Genomic DNA, 23,857 nt, shown 5'->3' with positions numbered 1-23,857 from the left:
GTGTCGATAACAATAAAATATTTTTGCAAAAAATACGTTCATATTGGTTTTTGTCATTAATATAATTAGTCTATTTACTCGCGGCGATGACAAAGCATGCGCGGAAGCTCTCAAGTCAGTGTGTTAATCAGTGTGTTGTGTCAGTGTGTTAATTGGACCTACCTACACCGAAAATGAAATCGTTCAAGGGCTATAGAAAGCCGACGCCAGAGTCGTTCAACGAGTGACTGGCAAGCTTTCTATGGAATTGTTCTGGACCATTCCGGATCATGTGGACGGAATTATGTCGGACCATGCAGAACCCTATGAACAGAATTGTTTGGGACCGTGCCAGGCCGTGCCAGGTCGTGCTGACGGAATTGTTTGCCATAAACATAATGTTTTAATCAAACTACAATACTTTATTAATTATGTTATAATTAATGGAATTTATTATTTATTCACAGACCTTATTTTTTAAACAGATTAGTGTAGTTACAGGGTTTAATTTTTATTTATTTAAAAAAACGCCCAATATCAATTTTTATATGTTTGTGTCCAAGATTTGGGTTATTGCTACACATACAGCAAATGTTTTGTTCATATCAAATATATAAAATTATATTTCTGAATAATAATTTAAAAGATTTGGTTTTATTGAACTTCCACCGTTGTATATTGCTGTTGTCCTTAAAAGAAGGACGACAAAGATTTGTGCATAAAATATTATGCCATTATAAAATTTTGTACCCCCACCCCACCTCCCCAAAAAGATATTTGCCACGAATGGATAAAGTGAATGAATTAACACGAAACAAAAACTAGTTGTTTTTTTTTTCAGATCAAGAATTGAATCGGTTAAATTCTTTTTGGGAAAGTTATGTATTCTCAAACTGCCACGTCCCTTTTGGAATTTCGCTTACATATCCAAATTTAACCACGCCCTTTTCGGCATGTCGCCTACGCAACTTCTTTTAGCCACTCCCCTTTCAGTTGAGTATTTATTTCCGTTTTATGCAGGTAGCCTGTCGTTTTGCTGTCGTCATCGAAGTAAGTATTGTTTCCGCCTATACATATGTCATCTGTTGTTATTGCATCCATCGAATGTTATTCTCCCGTTTACAAAGGTGAAATATCCATTTAGATGTAGTCACGTAGATGAAATATCCTGTTTATTTCACTTCCGACGAATAGACAATATCAATGATGTATTTACTTATACGAAAATATATTGTAATACTTTATAAAATAAAAAGTCTAATTTTACTGTAGGGACAGTTTTAATATATTATATAATCACTTTGTTTTGTTTTTGCACACTTTGAATAAGAATTCAACTTAAATTGTATTCCGTTTATTCTTGAAATAAAACTAATTCAAAAGTAAACATAAAGAATTAAGTATTAAATTACAAGTAGAAAAATAATGACAACAAAAAATAGAGTGTTTGTGTAAATTGGTTATCTTTTAAATTAACGCATTTCAGGTAAAAATATTATTACGCGTTTAGGTGTCATGTTGAAATTAGTATAAATTCAAACTCTTACGGAAAATTACAAGTAGAAAAATAATTACAAAAAAAACAAAAACATTTACAGCAACACATCAAAGGCTGTAAATGACAAAGTTCTCTCTGATTCTCTCTCCTCTGATCTCGAACGAGTGGTTCAGTGGGGGAAGACGTGGCTGGTTACCTTTTATGCATCTAAAACCAAACTCCTATCTTTACATCATCGACGCTCTGATCTCCATCTGGCATCAATTGAAATGGATAGCTCTCGTCTAGGAGAAGCCCCATGTTTTGACAAGCTTCTGGGCTTGACCTTCACTCCTGATCTGAAATGTAACACGTACATCAAGTCTGTTGCCAAGGTCGCTGGAAAGATTGTGGGATCCTTCTACTGCTCCAGAAGATATTTCACTACTGATGCAATTCTCTATCTATATAAAAACCAAGTACGTCCAAGGATGGAGTACTGCTGCCATGTCGGGCAGGAGCTGCTAAAAACAGCCTATCCTGCCTTGACAGAGTACAAAATAGACTTTGTGGCTTTGTAGGGGATGCCCTTTTCTCTATCCTGCAACCTCTCTCACACAGAAGAGACATTGCGAGCCTATCTTTGTTTATTTCCATGGCAGGTGCTCGTCTGAACTCCAATCTCTGGTCCCCCCTCGCCAATCTTTTACAAAAACACCCGTCTAGCTGAATCCACTGTCAAAAACTTTCCCCGCTCTTTATCTATGCCTAAATCAAAACGTAGATTCCATGAACAAAGCTTCTTTCTTAGAACTGCACGCCTGTGGAACTCTATTCCGTCTGCCTGCTTCCCTCTTGACTACAACTTGGATGTCTTCAAGTCCAACGTTAACAAATTCCTAATGAACCGCCCCCTTAAGTAGACACTTTAAATATCCACACTAACGTACTGTACTTACAATAACCCTTATCCCTGAGTGGCTTCCGGGCCTTGATAAGTGGTGACCATCTTGTAAAAAAAAAGAAGAATAGTGTGCTTGTATAGATGGGTGATCTTTTAAACCAAATCATTTCAAGTAGAAATATTATTACGTGTCAAAAAAGAAGATAAGATACTTTCCTTCTGATATGGATAAGCTTTTTGAGTTTTAACTTATTTTAAAGTGTTTTTCTTACAAATAAAATAGTGCACAGCACATTACTGTTACCAGAAGTAAGATAAGTTACCTTTAAATAACAAAATTCGATCCATATTAAAAAAAAATCTTACCTATGTCGGATAGAAAAGATCGTACAACAGAAAAATCACGTAAAATAGTCGAATAATTTTATTTTTGTTTTACTTAAAAATAATTTTATTAATGCATTAGAAGTTTCCTTAATTTTTATTAATGCTTTCTATAGCATCCTGGAAGCCCCTTAAGTATTTTTTTTTCCACTGCTCACTTAAAAATATTTTCTCTTCTGAGAAGCACCGAGTATCTTGCTTCTAGTAGTGCTCTGAAGAACTCCTTATTTTTTTTATTAGTCCCTCAAGTAGCGCTCGAAAGGCATCTTGAATTTTATTTTTTCCGCTAATCACTAATTTCCCTTCTAGTAAGTAAAAACTTTATTTTAGTAGTGTTCTTACTTTTATATTTTATTTTGTGTTTTCAGTACGATCTAGAGGTCTCCTTCGTGTTATTTCTTTTAGTGTTCACTTGAAAAAATAATTTCTCTCCTAGAGGTGGTAAGAAAATTGGTTTTAGTTGTGGTCTAGGGACCTCCTTATTTTATTTAGTGCTTTCAGTAGCGTTCTGGAGGTCTCCTGACTTTTATTTCATACGATATGATCATAAAAAAAAAAAACTGTTCGTACTTCTTTGGCCGTTAAAGTGTTAAAAGTCGATTGTTAATTAACTGCTTACGCAATATGAAACGAAAACGAATAAAGTTTATGTTGAATTTGTCTTAATGACGATATGTTGGTAGTAGTTACAAGAGAGGATTCTAGAGAATAAAAGAAAAATAATTTATTCTTTGTCATCAAAAATTAGGAAGATCCATATCGTTGTTGTGTTGATACAAATGAAGTGAAATACATTTTTTTTTTGGATTGTGTCCGATGTACAACACCTACTTTGCTTTTTGAACTGACTCCTATCCACTGGTATATGCTTCCCATACGAGAGAGAGAGAGAGAGAGAGAGAGAGAGAGAGAGAGAGAGAGAGGGGGGGGGGGAAGAGGGAGAGAGAGAGAGAGAGGGAGGAACAGAAAGAGAGAGACGAAGAGGTAAAGGGAGAAAGAGAGAGAGAGAAAGGGAGAGAGGGGAAGAGGGAGAGAGAGAGGGAGGGACAGAAAGAGAGAGACGAAGAGATAAAGGGAGAAAGAGAGAGAGAGAGAGAGAGAGAGAGAGAGAGAGAGAGAGAGATTTTGATAACAGTAAAAATATGAGAGTGTGAAATATTCGTTGAGCACCATTACATCCCAGGCAACGTTGGGTCTCTCTGCTAGTTGGAAATAAATAGTTTCTGTCATTCGATATCTGTAGTCTTAATTGTTGGCAATATGTAGTCATCATCATTTTGTCTTTATGAGTGGCATATATACAGTATTCATTCTTAACTAAATGTAGTTTTCATTCAAACTTAAAAATAAAGTATTCAAGTAAAACAGAGAAATACAATGTCACGTCATGAATCTTTTTTGCATCCCCAATCAGATGATATATATATATATATATATATATATATATATATATATATATATATATATATATATATATATATATAAATGAAAATGTGTAATTAAATTCAGTAAATTAAAAAAAATTACGACAAATTTATTATTCGATAAGGAATATAAAAATTTAAAGTTTTTCCTTAATCCATAGATTTTCAGTAAATGGCTCATCTCTCCAAAGAAAATGTTTTTAGCAAAATAATATTTATAGGCACTCATGAATTTTGCTGTTTAGAACATAGATTGAAAATTAAAAATCCTGCATGAAAAGCCAAGATTAAAAAGTATATAGTTAGATTAAATGAAGAAAGATAGAGGCATAATCGTAAGATCCAAGGCAATTAAGAAATGTATACTGCAGAACCAAATGGAGAGTTTTTAATGTTCAAATGTATGAAGCAATCTATAAAGCATGATAGGATATAATCCATTGAAGATTGTAATATTTCCACAAACGAATTTTATCACAAGTGAATTTTATTGTCGATAAATAAGTCTTATTTTTTTTTAATTTACTGAATTTAATTCCAAATTTTCATTTATAATATAAATAAATATAAATTACTTTTAATGCATCTGAAATCAAGCTTCTCTCTTTACATCATCAACATTCTGATCCACATCTGGCATCAATTGAAATGAATGGCTCTCGTCTTCAGGAGGCCTCAAGTTTGACAAGCTTCTGGGCTTGACCATTACTCCTGATCTTAAATGGAACACCTACATCAAATCTGTTGCCAAGGCCGCTGGAAAAATGGTGGGATCTTTCTATCGATTCGGTAAATATCTCACTGCTGATGCTATTCTCTATCTATATAAGAGCCAGGTACGTCCAAGGATGGAATACTATTGCTACATCTGGACAGGAGCTGCTAGAAAGGACTTGTCCTGCCTTGATAGAGTTCAAAATAGACTTCGTAGCCTCGTAGGAGATGCCCTTTTCTTTTCCTTGCAACCTCTATCTCACAGAAGAGATGTTGCGAGTTTGTCTCTGATGTATCGTTATTTTCATGGAAAGTGTTCGACTGACCTTCAATCTATGGTCCCCCCTCGCCAAACTTTCACAAGAAACACCCGTCTAGCTGTAAACACTATCAATAATTCCCCCACTCTTTATCTGTGCCTAAACCTAAACGTAGATTCAATGAACCAAGCTTCTTTCTTAGAACTGCACGCCTGTGGAATTGTCTTCCATTTTCCTGCTTTCCGACTGACTACAATATGGTTGTGTTCAAATCTAACGTAAATAAGTTCTTGATGAGCCGTTCCATATAAGTTTTCAAATTTACCAAATTTTCATTACTAATGATTACTATATTGTCCCATTTCTACTGTACACTCTTTAACCCTTATCCTTGAGTGGCCTCTTGGCCTTGATAATGTGGTGATGCCTATGTAAAAAAATATATTATATAGTATTGTTCTATTTCGTAAATTGAGCATCTTTATCTGATTAGAATTGTCTTATAAATAATATTTATATGGACTTACGCTTTACACTATTACACTATTACACAATCTATAATCTGGAAATATTTTCAAATTTCAGTTATATATATATATATATATATACAGGGTGACCTAAAAAACAAACAAACGCTAAATGGAGGCCATCTAGAACATATGCTGTAGAACGGAGAAAAAAAAAAGGCCAAAGACCCTAGTGTTTTGATTTGATGTTTTGAATATAATAAAGTAGTTATGACCAAAGTTTAATTTCATTCGGATAAAACACTAAGAAACGGGGCCTAATTAGATTTTGGACCCGTTTTCTTTGGGTCACCCTGTATATATATAATTTAGAAAATATTATCGATTTTGATTGATATATTAAGCAGTCTTCATAATTTCTGATATATGTTTGTTTTTTAATATAAAATATTCATCATTAGCAATGTGGTGTATTCTTAATAAGCAACAATAATATCGTTTTCATTCAACGTTGTTGGTAGAAATAAACAAAAGAACACAGTGTTATGTCATGAATTTTATTTGGATTCAAAATCAGAACAATTCTCTCTCTCTCTCTCTCTTTCTATATATATATATGTATATATATATATATATATATATATATGTATATGTATACTCCACACTTCTAGCAAACATTTTAAAGAAGTACACAGTCGTCTATTTTTATTTGTGAGTAAATAATTATGATAATCACTTTTACATGATCACAAAAGTAAAATTTATTGAACAAGTGGTAACATGTGACAACAAGTTAATAATAACAAAAACTCATACAACAGTTATATAAAAATCTGTTTTTTTTTAAAAATATTTATTGTTCTTTTACTTTTTCTCTTCCGCTTCGAAACCAGGTAACTATCGGAAGACAAATTGAACAAAAATAACTTATAGATTCAGTATTCTTTGACTGAGTTCATCTTCATCCAGACACAGTCTCGAATTCTATTTTCATCCTTTTCTGAATTGCCTGTTATTTTTTCTCCAAATACATTTTCAAAGAAAAAATTCTTCATGTCATTTCATTTTTCTTTCTTATTCTTCTTTGGTCTCTTGTTTATGTCCCTGTTTATCTGAAATCGGATTAAAAATATTAGAAAACATCATTAACTAATGGAGATACCAGCTGCTGTCCAGGACAAAAATATATAAACGACTTCCCTCAAAATATTGTGTCAGAGATGGACATATTTACTGATGATACAACGCTTTATAATATGCATGCGGGAAGAACGATGCACACAAATCTAAGACAATGGCAGAATCTTAAGAAAATAACCTCCAAACTGTAGTGGAATGGGGCCGTAAATGGATGGTAACATTTAATGCTAATATGATTAAGCTGCTCTCCTTTAACAATTACAAAAGCCTTTCCAACCATCTATATCCATGACAAATAACACCCTACACAAGAATTCTTCCTTCAAACTCCTCGGCTTAGCATTCACAGGCAATATAAACTGAAACAAATACATTGAGGACATTGCGAAGGCTGCTGCAAAGAAGGCGGGTTCTCTCTATCGTGCTAGAAGACTATTCGTACCTGAGAGTTGCCTGTACCTCTACAAGGCCACCATTCGCCCATACATGAAATATTGTTGCCACATCTGGGTTGATGCATCTACCGCTAGTCTCTCACTCTTGGATATCGTTCAAAGAAGATTCTCTAATCTAATAGGCCTCACTTTGTCAACTAGGCTCCAACCCCTGTCCCATTACTGCAATGTTGCATCTCTGTGCCTGTTTTACAAGTATTTTAATGGAATGTGCTCTGATGAACTCGTTACACTTGTGCTCTTCTCTTCGACGTAATACTCCGACAAGTCCGCTTAGCAACAAAATCACACCCCTTCACTGTTGAGGTCCCTAAATGCCAAACTTTTACTTTTATAGTTTCTTCCCTCGAACAGCTAGACTTTGGAATTCCCTTCCTGCTATCTGCTTCCCTACTGATATACAGAAGTTTAAATGTAACGTAAACTAATATATTGTTCATCTTCTCTAATCATGGTTTCAAATAGTAGTCGTTTAGGTGCAAGTGGCGATGTGCCTTGTTTGAAGTGAACGTGAGCAAAACAATTAAACTTTAACCGACTACAAAATGCGCTATTGTCGCTCATTATGGAAAAACAATAAACAAGCGATCAAACAGAAAGAATGACTTTGAAATGTCAGTTTTATTTATTTTTATGACAAAAAATATTTACTTTCTATTATTTAAATTATTCAGACTACTGTTTTCACAACTGTTCGGTCGAGGTAACCTCTGGCATTCTTCACGTGTGCTTTGTTGAATGCGAAAATCTTCCTGTCGAGCCTGGGAATTTCAAACGAAACACTACGGCAGGCGTAGTTTGCACTCGTTCCGTCAATCATGACTGGGTAGAACCGTAAGATGAGAACAGTAGTCCGAATAATCTAAATAATACAAAACACGAATCCTCATTTAAAAAAATTCGGAAACAAAAGTAAAAAAAAATTGGTGACAATTTTTCAACAAAACAAAACTCTCACCCATCGTCTTAAACAGAGATTTCGTCATAGTGTAAGTTATTTGCTATATTGTCAGGATATGTATCAGGAAATGACGAAAACACAAGGCAAGAAAAATTTATCCGTAGATAGATGAATGAATAGATAGATAGATAGATAGATAGATAGATAGATAATAGTGATGTGACAATTCCAATATTTCTTTCCGATTCCGATACAATTACCAATTCCGTATTAAATTCTCGATTCCGACACAATTACAGATTCCGTACTAAATTCCCGATTCCGATGCAATTATCGATTCCGATTTCGATTCTTTATGAATCTCTAAATATTTAACATATTGTTGTATTTTTTTCTCTGATTATCGTCAAAACAGACATGTTAAATGTGCAAATATTTTCCTAAACGTAAGAATATACTTGCGGGGGGGGGCTATCTATTGATTTTAACTTCATTGGTGGTTTAAAATCAATAAATATTTATTATTTGACCATTACTACCAGCAAGAGAATATTTAGCTTTAAACAAAATCAAATAAAAAAAAACACAATTAAAAGAATCGGCTTAACACTAATATATACATAGAGATGGATATGTTGATTTGCTATCACCTTGCAAATTTTATTACTTGAATAAAATTTTGTTCTCAACCCTCTCATCATTCCACTAATCCGTGAGTGACCTTTGGCCTCGTAAGCAGTGATTCATTAGTCAAACTCACTTTCTGCATACTAACCAGGGAATCTCCTTTGTTGCAATAAAGTATGGTTCTATTTGATCCAAAGGATGGGGGACAATCCTCCGATGCATTATCTCTTCCATAAGGAGGGAATCGCTTCATTGTATGTCGCTTGCCACTATCAGAAAATGTCGACAGGTTTCTTCATAACTATTTTTTATACTCTTTCAGAATTCCCCCTCTCTCTCTCATGTATGTTGGTTCTCCACATTAATCTGACCCCGTATTACACCTTGTTATTGTGTTATACACGAAAATGAAGGGTCTTGTTCTTCTTTGCATACCAACCAAATCGCGGTTTGGAACATTCTCGTTCTAGGGTCATCAGAATAACAACAGAAGAGAATCATGAAAACACTTGGACGTGGCTAAGAAAAGGACACATGAACAGCAAAACAGAATCTCTATTGACAGATGCACAGAACAACGCGATCATAAGCAACCATATTAAAGCTAAAATAGATAAAAGACGTCCAAGTCTATACAAACTTCGATTTATAAAAGAGAATTCAAACAAGTACTTAGTTTAGTTTGCGCCTCTTGATTCATTGGGGAGCATAGGGCCGCAACAATGCTCCTTCAATGGACCCGGTTCTGGCTGGTTCTCTTCAGTTCGGCCCATGTCATTACGGCAGCCCTGGTGTCAGCCTCAATACTTTTTTTCCATGTCTGCCTCGGGCGATCAATTTTACACTTGCCTTGCGGGTACCATTCAAGGGCCTGCCTGGTGATGTTTAATGTAGGCTTCCGCAAAGTGTAGGACATCAAGTGTCGGATAAGCAAAGCCAGACACGCCTTCAGCATCTTAAGACCAATCTGAAAAACAACAGTCCTCTCACTCCGGAATAAGATCCGAATTTTCAACACCAATGTGAAGTCGATTATACTCTATGGCTCATAAACGTGGAGAGTGACAAAGACCAATACCCACAAACATTCACCAATAGATATCTCAGAAACACCCAAAACATCAGATGGTCAAAGACTATATTCAATGAACAACTGTGGGACAAAACCAACCAAACCTCAATGGAGATAGAAATCAAAAAACGAAAATGGAACTGATTGGCTACACCTTGCGGAACAAGTAATAGTTGATATAATTAAAATCTTTGTTGCGGACGTGTCATAATTATTTTTTTGACGTACGTCGGACCTATAAGTTTTAATTTAATTTTAATTCAATTTTATTTTGGGGTTAACAACATCAATTGTCGCAAAATTTCTATCAAATGAAAAAAAAAAATTAAATAAATACAAACTTACATCGGTATTGGTTTTAATCTCGCTATTGGCCAACTATCTTCTGCAATGTTTACAGCAAATTTTTCCTGAAAAAATTAAAAAGAAGATGTAAATTCTTGATGAGTTTTAAATATTTGTTTTTAACACACACACACACACACACACACACACACACACACACACACACACACACACACACACACACACACACACACACACACACATTCATACGCACACACTCATACACACACACTCATACACACATACACACACACACTCATACACACACACTCATACGCACACACACTCATACACACACTCATACACACACTCATACACACATACACACACACTTATACACACATACTTATACACACACATACACACGCATTCATACACACACTCATATACACACACTCATACACACACTCATACACACATACACACACACTCATACACACACACTGATACGTACACACACTCATACACACACATTAATACACACATACACACAGACACTCTTACAGACACACTCATACTCACACACGCGCACACACACACACACACTCATATATATATATATATCTTAGTAACAAAGAAACTTACACTTAATCCTTTTCAAATCAAAATTATATTTGTATTTAGTACTGTTGATAAATAAATGTTTATCTCGCAACAAGTTGCTTTGATCAGAAAAATCAGCCACATGTAGAATGGGTTCATAAAAGAACACTTCTTGAAGTAAATAGTTATGAATTTAACTAGGCTTTTTAGACCGTTAAAAACAGGCAAAAGTTATAACCCGTTAAATTAGGATGAGTACTTTATGGCAAATTGATGGTTAAATATGGTTTAATTTGTGCTAGTTTTTGCATCACATCGAACCATTATCGTAATATTTAGTTCGCTACACCTCATCATAACAAAGGTCCATACAAAATTTCAACCAGATCACACCAGTAGTTTCCGAGAAATCTTCATGAATATATCTCGATGATATATCTTTATTAATCCTTAACTGTTAATCGAATGAATGCCATGATATTTTAGTTTAGTTTAATTTTTAAATTGCTATTCTAGAAGCATACGTGAACTATTAACATTATATATATATATATATATATATATATATATATATATATATATATATATATATATATATCGACACGTCACAACGTCAAAGAGACATCGATTGTATAGATCCTGCTTATATACCATACAACAGTAACATTTTGGATTCAGTTCGATGTCACTCTTGAGTTCTATATGCGAGTTTCAATGATACGTCATATTTCAATAATTTATGGCAAGTGCGCATATTGACATTCATGTCTGCAACAACACTGTGAAGGTCATAACATTTTACTGTTACCTAATTTATATGTTGCTTATTGAGGCATTAGCGGATATAATGCATGTTATAAATAGATGGAATTATAATTATCAAACGTGAAGAGATGACTAGAGAAAGAATATTTAAAACCTGAGAGATAGAGAGAGAATGCGAGAAATTCATTTGATTCACTCGAGCAATTTTCTTATCATTATCATAGCTGGGGTGTGACATCTTACTAGATACCAGACATTCACCAGTTATTTCCAACCAAGAAATTTTTTTAAAAGATTCTAATTGTTTCTTCAGGTACAATTCTTTGTATCTATCTAGCACCTGGTTCACCGGTTATGTTTACCACGTAGTTTTGGAAATTATTTTTCATGAGTCGATCCTATAATTTTTCATAGTTGTTCCTATAATTTCTGGAATGATGATCTTCCTAAGATTCCAGTTTCTTTTCCTGTCATTGGTATTTCGTTATTTCCTCCATCAGCATTTTTTAAAACTCTAGAATGGTTCAAATGGTATATATTGTAGAGGAGATTAAAATGTACCTCTGTGAGTTGAAGAGCAACCCAAATAATGTTAGTGTGTACATTTCTTATTCATAAGAATAAAGAATGAAGATGCGCAATACAGAACGTCAGAAGTCAAACATGAGAGTACAAAGGCATTCTGAACAATACATACAGGCCCTTAATTGCAGAACACCTTATAAATAGCCGTAACTGGTTTCCAATTTTAGTGCTGGCGTATTTTCCATTTTTAATATACAGCACCTTCCATATCGTCTTAAAACATTAAAGAACATATACATTAAGTGCTGAATTTCTCTCTGTAAACAGAAACGCATTTTTATCGGACTTCAAGTAGTTTCTATTTGATATTTTTCATTCTTTCATTTTCTGTAAATATCATACGAAACTTTTTTAAAAATCTTAAATGTACCTTGATTTAGCTCTATTGAGCGTGGTACGAAACCGGTTAGCTAGCTTTTTCATTTAAAATATTTTAATTCATAATGACTAGCAATCAAATACGTGTTTCTTTATTGCAATCATCTAATTTTATACTACAAAGAAATATTCAGATTCATTGTAATAACCTGTGAAAGCTTTCTTTTTTCCCTCTCTTTTCGGCCTTAACTTTAATATATCTTCAATGATTAGGGCTGTGACAACAGAATATTCTTTTTATTCTTTTGACTTTCGGGTATATATTCGACACAATTAAACACTTAATCAACCGAGAACCACATCCGTCTATATAAAAACGTATAATATATTAACGGATATATACTCATGAGTAAAAAAAAAAAAAAAATGAAAAGAAAGTGCTGTTGTCACATGTCTATTAATGATATATACCTTGTATTATGTACCAATATGGCGAATAAAGAAATATATTTTTTCTTAATTTAAAATGTCTGTTCTTCGTTACGGGAAACTGGATAGATAACACTAATACAGATCCGGTTCTCTTAGCTTTTGAAACGTTCTGATAAATAGATTGAATATGAGGAATTCATTTGAGCAATAATTGGTTTCTTGCTAAGTATTGATTTTGCAAACAATCGTGGACACACCGCCTCACTGATAACAAATAAATCAGAATTTCTATCTCAACAAGACGTGTAAATCATGAATGACGTCAAACATCTTAAACTGATTTGTATGCTATTACGTTATGGTTAAACCAAATTGCATTACATTCATCTAGTGTGGTTAAATAAGAGCTTGCTAGAGGCTTTGAAGTTTCAGTCTCAAAATATTACACTGCTGAAATTTCGGTTGGATCTCGTCGAACATATTAAACAATGGATATTCAAGTATCGTCCCGAAAGTCCAGACGTGAATTGAACTTCTCAATCTAGAATTTATTTAAGTTGATAAGCGGTTTGGAGACGAGGAACAACTTCCTGAGATTACATATTCGTGACATCATCGATTGATCACTATGACACCAAGCACTATGTGACGCGTAGTCAATAGTCGTCTGTGCCTGGTGAATAACCGTATTCCTCTATGGACAGATCATGATAGATCTAGAGGAGTAAACTTTGAACAAAACTCCTTATTCTTTGCAGATAGCTTTAGTTACTCTGTCGACCATTGGTGTTTCAGCATGGGGAAATATCGGTGCACCGCGAAGAAACTTTTTAAATGTTCTATATGCGTCAACATTCATTTAAGAACTAAAACATTTTCTTTTACAAGGGAGTTCCCACTTATCAAGGCTCGAAGGCCCGAAGGCCCGAATGCCACTCGAGGATAAGGGTTAATGAATGTAAGGTAGTAGTGTAGTAATCGTTAATTGTGTAGATTAGTTGGAATTTAGATTATTTAAAAGGGACCGCTGAACAGGAATTTGTTTACACTAGACTTGAAGACTGGGAACTTGTTTACACTAGACTTGTAATCGGCCGAGAAGCAGGTCAGTTGAATAGTGCTCCACAGGCGGGCAATTTTCGGAAATAAACTTTGTTCATGGAATATTTGTTTAGATTTAGGTACAGATAGAGAGTGGGGAGGAAATTGTTAGTAGTTGTCATAGATAATCGAGTGTTTTCTTATGAAAGTTTGGCAAGAGGGGGCCATAGATTGGAGCTCAAACGAGCACTTGCCATGAAAATAACGATAGAGCAGAGACAGGTTCGCAACATCTTTTCTGAGGAAAGAGGTTGCAGGGAAGAGAAAAGCGACATCACTTACTAGGTTTAAAGCTGGGTTTGAATTTTATCAAGGCAGATAAGGCTCGCCGAACAGCTCCTGCCTAGATGTGCCAACAGCACTCCATTTTAATTTCAAAGAAAACTCGTAGCGGAATTTAAGAAAATCAAAAGAAAGATGAAATTATTTACCGTCACCACATCTCTTATACTTGACATATTGCGTGCAGATACGGCTCTCCATGCATCCAGCTAAAATAAAAAAGAAACATTATTTAACGAGTTGAATTTTTGAAACTGTTTAAGTTTCTTTAAAAACACATAAGAAATGCCGACACACTCTTATAAAGAGTTGAATGGTTATTAATACATCGTGTAGCATGAATTAGTATATGTAAAACTAATATTAAAACGGTATTTCCCACATAAAATGTTAGAAATTGCACTATTGAAATAGTATAAGGCTTCTTCCCTTCCACTCTACCTCCACACGACTCCTTTCCCTCCTTCCTTTTTATTTACATACGATCCCCCCTTCTTCCACCCACTGTTATTGTAATTTAAGAAGAGGGACTTTTAGAATAATAATTTGGCGCCCTTTTTAACCACATGGTGTACATACAATTTATTTTCATCAGTTGAGTATTAGTGAACAAGTGAACTTATTTTTTTTTTTACAAGGAAGTCACCACTTATAAAGTCCCGGAGGCCACTCGGGGATAAGGGTTATTGTGTGTACAGTAATCAATGGGATAATATCGTAGTAATCGCTAGTAATGGAGATCTGATAAAGTGTCTTACTTAAGGGAGCGGTTCATTTTGTAATTTTGTGTCATTTTTTATGAACTGTCTTCAAATGAAAGACGTGTAACCATTTTACAAATTTTGCTTACGTTAGATGAATTGTTCTGCAATGAAAAACAATAGCAGATTACTTATATAAGCTAAGTATGTCGAAGAGAAGAAATTCTCACACGCAGAAAAAGTGGAAAATTCCATTACAAGTAAAAAGATAAGAATTAGAACTTCTGCCCGTAAAGATATAATTTTACAAACCGGAAGTCGGATAACATATATCGAATAAATTGATAAAATCTTTATCTTTTTCTGCTATTTTTTTACTCGTTTTAATCACTAAAATACATATTACCACTTGGAACGTAAGGGGCTACTATTTAGGATAGTGTCTATGATGAGTTGAGCAGTGAGATGTTTGCTCACATTACATTTCAACTTCTGCGAGTTAGTACAGTCAGGGAAGCAGAAAAAGAAGGGAATTACAAAGCCGTAAGGAACGAAATATTAGAGTAGAAGTTTCTCCGACATATAGGACCTCAATAATGAAGGGTTGGTTTTTGCAGCTTGTTGGGTTAGTCGATGTACGTCGAAGGAGTAGAAGTGCTATAAATCCCAAGATTCCGTGACGTAATTATTCTATTAAAAAGACGATAAAAACAACACACATAACGATAGATTTACGGCAGTTATTAACAAAAAAGGGGGGGGGGAGAACGTATACATATAGAGTCTTGTTGTGTATCTAGCACGTAGCAGTAGTAGCGTCACAGCGATGTGTTGACCTTTTTATTTTACTTGTTTTGCTGCATGGATCTCCATCTTTTTTGTTATAAAAGGTTTTAATAATGACAACACACAATAATTGGGGTCCATCAAGTACTTTATGATTTCCTTTTTTCTTATATCGTATAAAATATGCATACAGATGTAATACTCCGTGAGCCTTCTCCTAACCATCACCATAGGACAAGGAATGATGCCTCCCCCCCAAACACTTCCACTTTTCATTCGCAGTTCATAAAAAGAGAAAGATTTAATCAGCTTATTCACTGACTATTACTGGGGATTTTCGTACATGTAACACAACATTATGAATACGTAGCTCTTATTCCAATCTTGAACTTTTCATGGACATTTCCGTTTTTCTACTTAATCAAAGCCAATGTGGTGAAATCGTTTCTAACATTATTGTCGAACACCGACATCCAATATTGCCACACAGACACATACATACAAACACACACATACGTATATACACATAAAAATGTGCATTCTAGAATAATCAGTATTTTTCAACCGCCATTCTTCCTCAGTCAAAATAAATACATCATAAAAACATTTTCTGTCAACTATTTCGATGACATCATATAAAAAAGTATTATCATTTTATTCATAGAAAAATCGTCCTTTCTCGAGTAAATGGAAAAAATAATTTTAAAACTTATTCTATTGTATATAAAACGTCATCGTTTAAAATAAAATGCTCTCATTTGTGCACAAGTAAATTACTTAAAACCCTCCGATGCATTTTTTAAATATTAAAACAGATTTGATGGTAGAAGGTAAGATGTTATATAAACCTGGCCGCTGTTTAATAGTGTTATTTCGGACATGCTACAATATTCTATAATTAATCTTATTTAAGGTGCATTGAGTAATATATAAGAATAAAGATCCCAAATGCGTATACACACATTCCACACAGAATAATTATTGTTCGTACTTATAACAAAATGGAAATTTCATTCTTTCTATCGATTAGACATTATTATATTATTTATTAAAAATAACTGAGAAAATATATTATTTTTAGTAATGTTAAAACTGGTACATTGTACGAACCGGATGTCGTCACTGTTGCATACTACCAACCGGGTGTCTCATAAAGCTTCAGTATGGATGAACCAACAATGGCGAATACTTGCACATCTATGTTTCCGCGCTGAAACAACGTTATTATTTAGGAAGCCATTCTTAACACAGGAAACGGAGGGTGTTTTGTAACTATTCTGTACATTCACCTAACAATTTAATGAGCAGAAATATCGTAAAAATTGAATGAACTTGAAAATACTATTAAAATAAACAAAACTTATTTATACGGGTTCACAGCATTTTTAATACATATTCCGGAGGCGACGTCAGGTGCCAGTCGCGTCTGAATGATCATTTAGGAGAAATCCGGTTCATAATATGCACAATTATCAACTTCCGGTTCGTACAATGCACTAGCACCAAATATATTTCAAATGTTTATTTGGAAATTAGATTTACCACAAAAATAAGATTAAAATTATATCGGGTTTGTCAGAGTAGGAGGCAGAGTAAGAATCTATGTAAGTGAAACATCCCACCTCTTTTTAATATTAGTAAGAAAAAAATTTAATAAGGATCAGGATAAATATTTTTAAAAATAGAATTCATTTTTAAAAGACTGCCCGATCAGTTGGAGTTGATTACGGCGAAACAATTAAATATTAATGTTTAGCGTTTACTAAGCCACACAAGTCTGAACTACGTGATAACACTTTTGTGATTGTCAACACTTGCTTTTCCTTATCTATTTCTTCTCAATACAAGAGGACAAACAATAAACAGGCCAGTGCACATTTTTTTTATAATACTTAACTTGAAGCGACATTCATCCAAGATGGGTTGATCCAGCTCCCCCCATAGAACACACATCGTGTCGATGAACGCAGACTATGCGCGACTTTCATCAACGGCCAAGATAGTGATGATCAACCAATCCCTGGACTAGCGGTGAAGACCGTAGACCTGTGGACCGGAGCTAGATTCGACGTCGATTTTGATCGTGCAAAACCACATCTTCAGCTGTCCTTCTGAGCGTCTTCGCCAACCTTGAAGTGGTTCTGGAGCTATATCTTTAGGATCACAACGTGCAGCGTGGCTGAACCAGCGAAGTCTCATCTTTAAAAGATATGAGCTGTTTTTTTTTTTTATAATATATTCTTCATTAATTACGCAATCGCCCTATGTTTTCAGAACACGGCGGAAGCAACACCTGTGAACACAACTAGATTTCAATGAGAGTTTCATCAAAAAATATACTGCAGCAAACATTACTACAAGGTAGGTCCATTCAAAAAAAAAAGTGCAGGTCAATTTCGTGCATCAGTTCAAATATAAAAAGAATCCCCCCAACAAGAGAAGCATTCAAGACTGGGTAGACCACTTCGAGTGCTATAAAATAATGGAAAACCTTACTCGAGACAATCGTCTAAGCCATTCAAGACGCTCCAAGCAATGTGCGGGTGAGCTGACTGATAGCATAAGAAAGTCATTTAAACAGTCCGAAACACTATGTGCACGAATGAGCTACAAGCCTAGTCCCAGTCAATTATTGTAATGTTCTATTTCCAACAAGATGAGACAAGTTCTCACACCTAAAACATGTCCCAGGATTTTCTGAAAGAGTAGTTTGGAGGCTGTGTGATCAGTTTTAAATTGATTCTGAGTGAGCACTTCAAAGCCCAGACCTAGGCCCCGCCCACACCCACTATTTCAGTTGCTGTGGCTACCTTAAAAATAAAGCTATGCATGGAGACCCAGAACCATAAAGAAAAATAAATTAAGCAAGAGCTGTATCTCAGTCGGTTTACAAGGACATTAGAGACATATTTGTGTTGCACAGAGTTAAATGGAGGCCAATCCATGTTCTAAAAGAATGAAAAAGTGTCAAAAGACACAAAACTTTATTTATGGTATTTTAAACGAATTATTATATAAACTAATTATATAAATTAATTATCATCAAATTTTCATGTAATTCCTATAAAACACTGAAAAATAAGGCCCAGTAAAATTTTGAGCACATTTTTTTTTTTTTTGGCGAAGGTCACTTTATATGTATTAACGTAGAGAAGAGTTATTTCCATAAGGCTTAAACCCTGAACACGTGGTTATCATTTATAACCTAACATTTCTTAAAAATACACACACACAATGGATAAGACGACTGAAAACAAATATTCTGAAAAATCTGGTATTTAATTTTTTCTTAGGATTTTAATAAATGTTAATTTACTCAACCACTTTTCATTGCTTTCCATAGTCCGTCGTAATTTTACCAGATTACAACTTCTGTGCTCTTCTTTATTCATGCAGCCCAAATTTACCAGATTGTCACCTCTTTTATTTTCTCCATTCACAAAGTTCAAATTTACTAGAGTACAAACTCTTGTCTTTTATCCATTCATAAAATCCAAATTTCAGTGTTTATCTGAAATAAACGATAAATTCAAATTAGCAAAATATTTCAAGTGGAACATTTTAAATAATATCAAATACACGTGTTAAGTATTAATTTGAAACAACTGAAGCTCAAATTAAAAATAAGTTTGAATTCTAATAACCTGAAATCTAAATTGAAATAAACTAATTTCGCATTAAAACAAATGGAATTTCAAATGAAAATAAATGAATTTTTAATTAAAATAAATAAGTTATACAGAGGGAAGATAAGACTAATTTTTATTAAAAAAAAATTAGCTGGCTTAGCGCACTCACCTTTTAATGATTCCAACAAACAATGGGTGACACAACGGGTCACATTGTTGGCTAGTTTGACTATAATATTGAATTTTATATTTACAAGTATTAATAAGTAAGTGATTATTTTATAGAATTTTTTTTTTCTTTGCAAAAAAAAAGAACTTTTCACTAAGATAATACCAGGAAACATAAAGACATATATATTATGATAATGACGATTCTCGGCGTTGCTCGGGAAAATACTGATATGATATCTCATATTCTTTTAGCTATCTGTTCAATATTGAATTTGATGGTCATGAGTTTAGAATACATTCATTGAAAAATACTTAAAATGTCAACAATTAAATATTTTTTATTCGTTGATCCCGGCTATATATATATATATATATATATATATATATATATATATATATATATATATATATATAACTACTTAATTTACTCACATAAAATTAATATACGAAAGTATAGATTTATGCGTAAACTTTAAGTATTTACTTCAAAAGTGCCCAATACGTAGGTAGAGCTAGTTAGTAAGTTATAAAATGTATATGGCTATTAAGCTACACTGAATATTCCGCGTTTCATCCACTCTAGGATTCTTCAGGCTTATGCATAATCCTGAAGAATCCTAGAGTGGATGAAACGCGGAATATTCAGTGTAGCTTAATCGCCATATACATTTTATAACTTACTATATATATATATATATATATATATATATATATATATATATATATATATATATATATATATATTATAAAGTACTGATTGTGTGATTCCAACGAGAGAAAATGTATATTTAAAAGAGTGTAGCCAGCAACAGTTGTTGATTTTTAAGACGTTTATCATTTTTTAATATTTTTAAATATATTCATAACACGTTCCGAGCCTTATTTAGTTCTCTTCAGAATATTTTAGTTAAAAGGGTTTTTTTTTTCAAATCCATTTGGTGGGTGAGAGGTGTTGAGTCTGTTTGGAGAATATTTTAATGATTTTTTCCTTTTTGATGTGTGTGTCAGTATGTGTGTATGTGTCAGTATGTGTGTGTGTGTGTGTGTGTGTGTGTGTGTAAGGGTGAATGGTTGTGCGTTGTGTGCGTGTATGTGTGTGTGTATGGGTAAGAATCTGTGATTTCTTCTTTCCCTATGTGTATGTGTGTCTGTCCATGTATGCGCGTGTCCGTGTGTGCGTGTCTGTGCATTTAAGAGGGAGAGATAGAGAGATAGAGATAGAAAGAAAAGAAAGACAGGGAGTGTGTAAGTGTGTGTCTCATCACGAGGGTCTAGTAAGGCACAAGGTCGGTCCTCGATATAAACACACACACACACACACACACACACACACGCACATATATATATATGTATGTATATGCGTGTATATATATGCGTGTATGTATGTTTATATCGGGGACCGACCTTGTTCCTTACTAGACCCTCGTGATGAAACAAATAAATAGAAACACAAAAGCCAGCACGGCGTGCCCACATACACGCACCTACATGCGTGCACACACGCGCGCGGACCAAATCAAGCATATCAAAACACTCACACCCACATGCCACGTCCACGCGCGCACACGCGCGCGCACACACATACACACTCCCTGTCTTTCTTTTCTTTCTATCACTATCTTTCTATCTTTTCCTCTTAAATACGCAGACACGCACACACGGACACGCGCATACGTAGACAGACACGCATACACATGGGAAAAGAAGAAATCAGAGCAGGATGGAGCACTTTCCCACTATCATTATGACTTAAGAGCATATCTTGATAGTCACCTGCGAAACAAATAGTAAGGCGAAGAGGAAGTATCGAGTACTGTCCACGCTCACCGTATTTGAGCCCCCCTTAGATTTTCTCTTTTTTAGGGGAGATGTGGTGGGGCATGTTAAACACAGGGTTCATACCAGAAAACGAGCTACAATAAATGAATAGAAAACAACCATCGAAAGAAGATTTGTTAACATACCAATTGAACTGATTAGGAACGTTTTCGATTCAATCAGTGAGCGTTGTCAGCTGTTCATGGACAACAATGGTCAACAATTTGAACGCTTTCGATAATTAATTAACTGGTTTCTATATTTGTTCACAGTATTTTGATGTATGAAACTTTTCTTTCTTATAATAAATGCTGGTTTAATGGTCATTTAAAGAGTATATACATTTTATTGGGACATAAATATATGCATATATTTATATGAGAATTTGGATTAAAAGTCGGTAAATTAAAAAAAATTGCGAAAAATTTATTCTTCAACAAGGAATATGAAATTTGAAAGTATTCTCATTAATCCACAGATTTTCAATCTTGTACATTTTCTAGAAATGAGATTAAAATCAGTATCTTTTCTTTCTGTTTTCTTCTTGTATCGACTTTGCTACTCATAGGACGATCATGCTGCGGCCGATTGAATAAATCATACACCCTAATCTTGTACATTTCTCTAGCTCTGCCAAACGCTAGAACGCTTTAATAATGGCAGCCTAGCAGTGATAATTGCGTACACGTATAATCCTATTACAATCTTTTACGCTTATTTCATTTTCGCATTATTATTCTATTCGTTCTTCCTGATGCTAATTTAATCCAATATTTCCCTCCGCTGTACTATTTAACGCATTTACAGAAATATGTCCTTAATGACTACGGGACGCTCATAAAATTTGGTAAGATTTCAGAAACCTATTTATTGGCGAACTGATCGTGATAAATAGGTAAATTCTGAAAGAAAATTTCCGTTATGTGTCAAAATGGGAGAAATTTACAAAATGATTTCATTTTGTACCATGTAACGAAATCATACATTGGTAAATACTTACCTCACCTTCTACGACTATGGGTTTCCTACAGCATCCATGACAACACTTAAAACCTAGAAAATAGACGAAATGTTTGAATAAAAATGAATAAATAATAACATTATATGGAATGATACTTAAAAGTCACGCTCTGTGTAGACTCTAAATGGTAGTCACACGAAAGACTTCTTCTAAATGTTTAAAATAATATAAACACGAACCGTAATAAGTAAATAATTCATTCAAATAAGCAATAAACACTATGAAATACGTAGGAGCACGGAATCTAAAATTGTACATTAGAGATTTCTATGGAAATTTTTTTTTAGTTTACTGAAGACAACTTTAGGACCGAATAAAATTAAATATGTATATATATACATATTACATTAAATAAAATTAAATATGTATGTATATATATATATATATATATATATATATATATATATATATATATATATATTACATTAAGTTCAATTTATTACATCAAATGCAGTTGCAATGTATTGGATGCCAAGAATTTGATATACATAACGTTTATGTTTAAAGACTAAAATTTAATCATTATTTACTTTAAACTTGTTATATATTTTATAACTCCGTTCATTTGATCAAACTAATCCAAGTATGACACAACCATTTTTAAATTATAATATATCAAGTTTATTAATATAAAAAAGAGATAGTATGAATAAAAAATACATATTAGTTATTTTGGAGGCAATTCGATTTTTATCTGAAAAACGTGAAGTGACAACGGCTAAGTGGTCAATGACACGAACTGACAACCTGGACGTGCCAAGTTCGAATGCAATTCGTTCCGTAGAAATGCTTTCGCTTAAGGATATTAGTAACATTTAGGTGGTCTCTCGTGTAGGTACCCGATGTTTTTTCAGAAAGAATTTTAACTAGAAAGATTGCAGTGGAACCAATGACAGCAATATAATTATCTGATTAATACGAAATGAAAGGATATGAAAGGCAAACTTATTTATTATAATTTTTTTTTTGTGGCCGTCTCCCCTTCCCTTAGCATCACAATGTGAACTGTTTTAAAATCCGCCATTTTCTTTCTGATAGTTTTATTCGCTTTAATATATTTCTTTCACCACTTTTGTATTTTTGTTATAATCAATCCCTTACTCTCTTACACTTTCACTCTCTTACTAAACATCATACATAGTTGATAACAAGATTTAGAATGTTCGATTAAAGGATAGAGTTGAAGTAATTATTAACCAGGATAGTAAGATATTTTGTGAAGGAAAAGATTATCTTAACGTAATATCAAACAAGATACTGAGGTATTTTGGTAAGGAAAAAATTTTCAAAATAATATCAAATAGCGTTAGTGAAATATTTCGGAAGGAAAAAAATTCTATCAAAGTAATACCAAACAGAGTAGTGATGTATTCTTAAAAGAGAAAGATTCGTCAACGTAATATCAAATAGGGTAGTGAGATATTTCGGGAGGGAAAAATTTACTCAACGTTATGTCGAACAAGATACTGAGGTATTTTGGTAAGGTAAAGATTCTCTTAACGTAATATCAAACAGGATAGGGAGATATTTGTTGGATAGAAAAGATTCTTTGAACG

At 33.7% G+C, this 23,857-nt stretch overlaps 1 protein-coding gene across 1 annotated transcript in view; it reads right to left on the bottom strand.

Moving 5' to 3' along the window:
• Positions 1–6,605: 6,605 nt before the first annotated feature.
• Positions 6,606–23,857, bottom strand: part of LOC145245919 (matrilin-1-like) — a 145,871-nt gene continuing 128,619 nt past the window's right edge. The window contains exons 12-15 of the mRNA XM_080107661.1: positions 22,286–22,333; positions 14,325–14,384; positions 10,150–10,214; positions 6,606–6,721 (exon numbers count right to left, since the gene is read on the bottom strand). Of these exons, the coding sequence (XP_079963787.1) occupies positions 10,183–10,214; positions 14,325–14,384; positions 22,286–22,333 (140 nt within the window). The 3' untranslated portion in view covers positions 6,606–6,721; positions 10,150–10,182. The remainder of the gene's footprint in view (positions 6,722–10,149; positions 10,215–14,324; positions 14,385–22,285; positions 22,334–23,857) is intronic.

Source organism: Euprymna scolopes, chromosome 23, assembly GCF_053919585.1.
Source record: "Euprymna scolopes isolate OS-2025 chromosome 23, ASM5391958v1, whole genome shotgun sequence".
NCBI lineage: Eukaryota > Metazoa > Mollusca > Cephalopoda > Sepiida > Sepiolidae > Euprymna > Euprymna scolopes.
The sequence above is the reverse complement of the archived record's forward strand: the minus strand, read 5'-3'. Positions and strand labels throughout refer to the sequence as shown.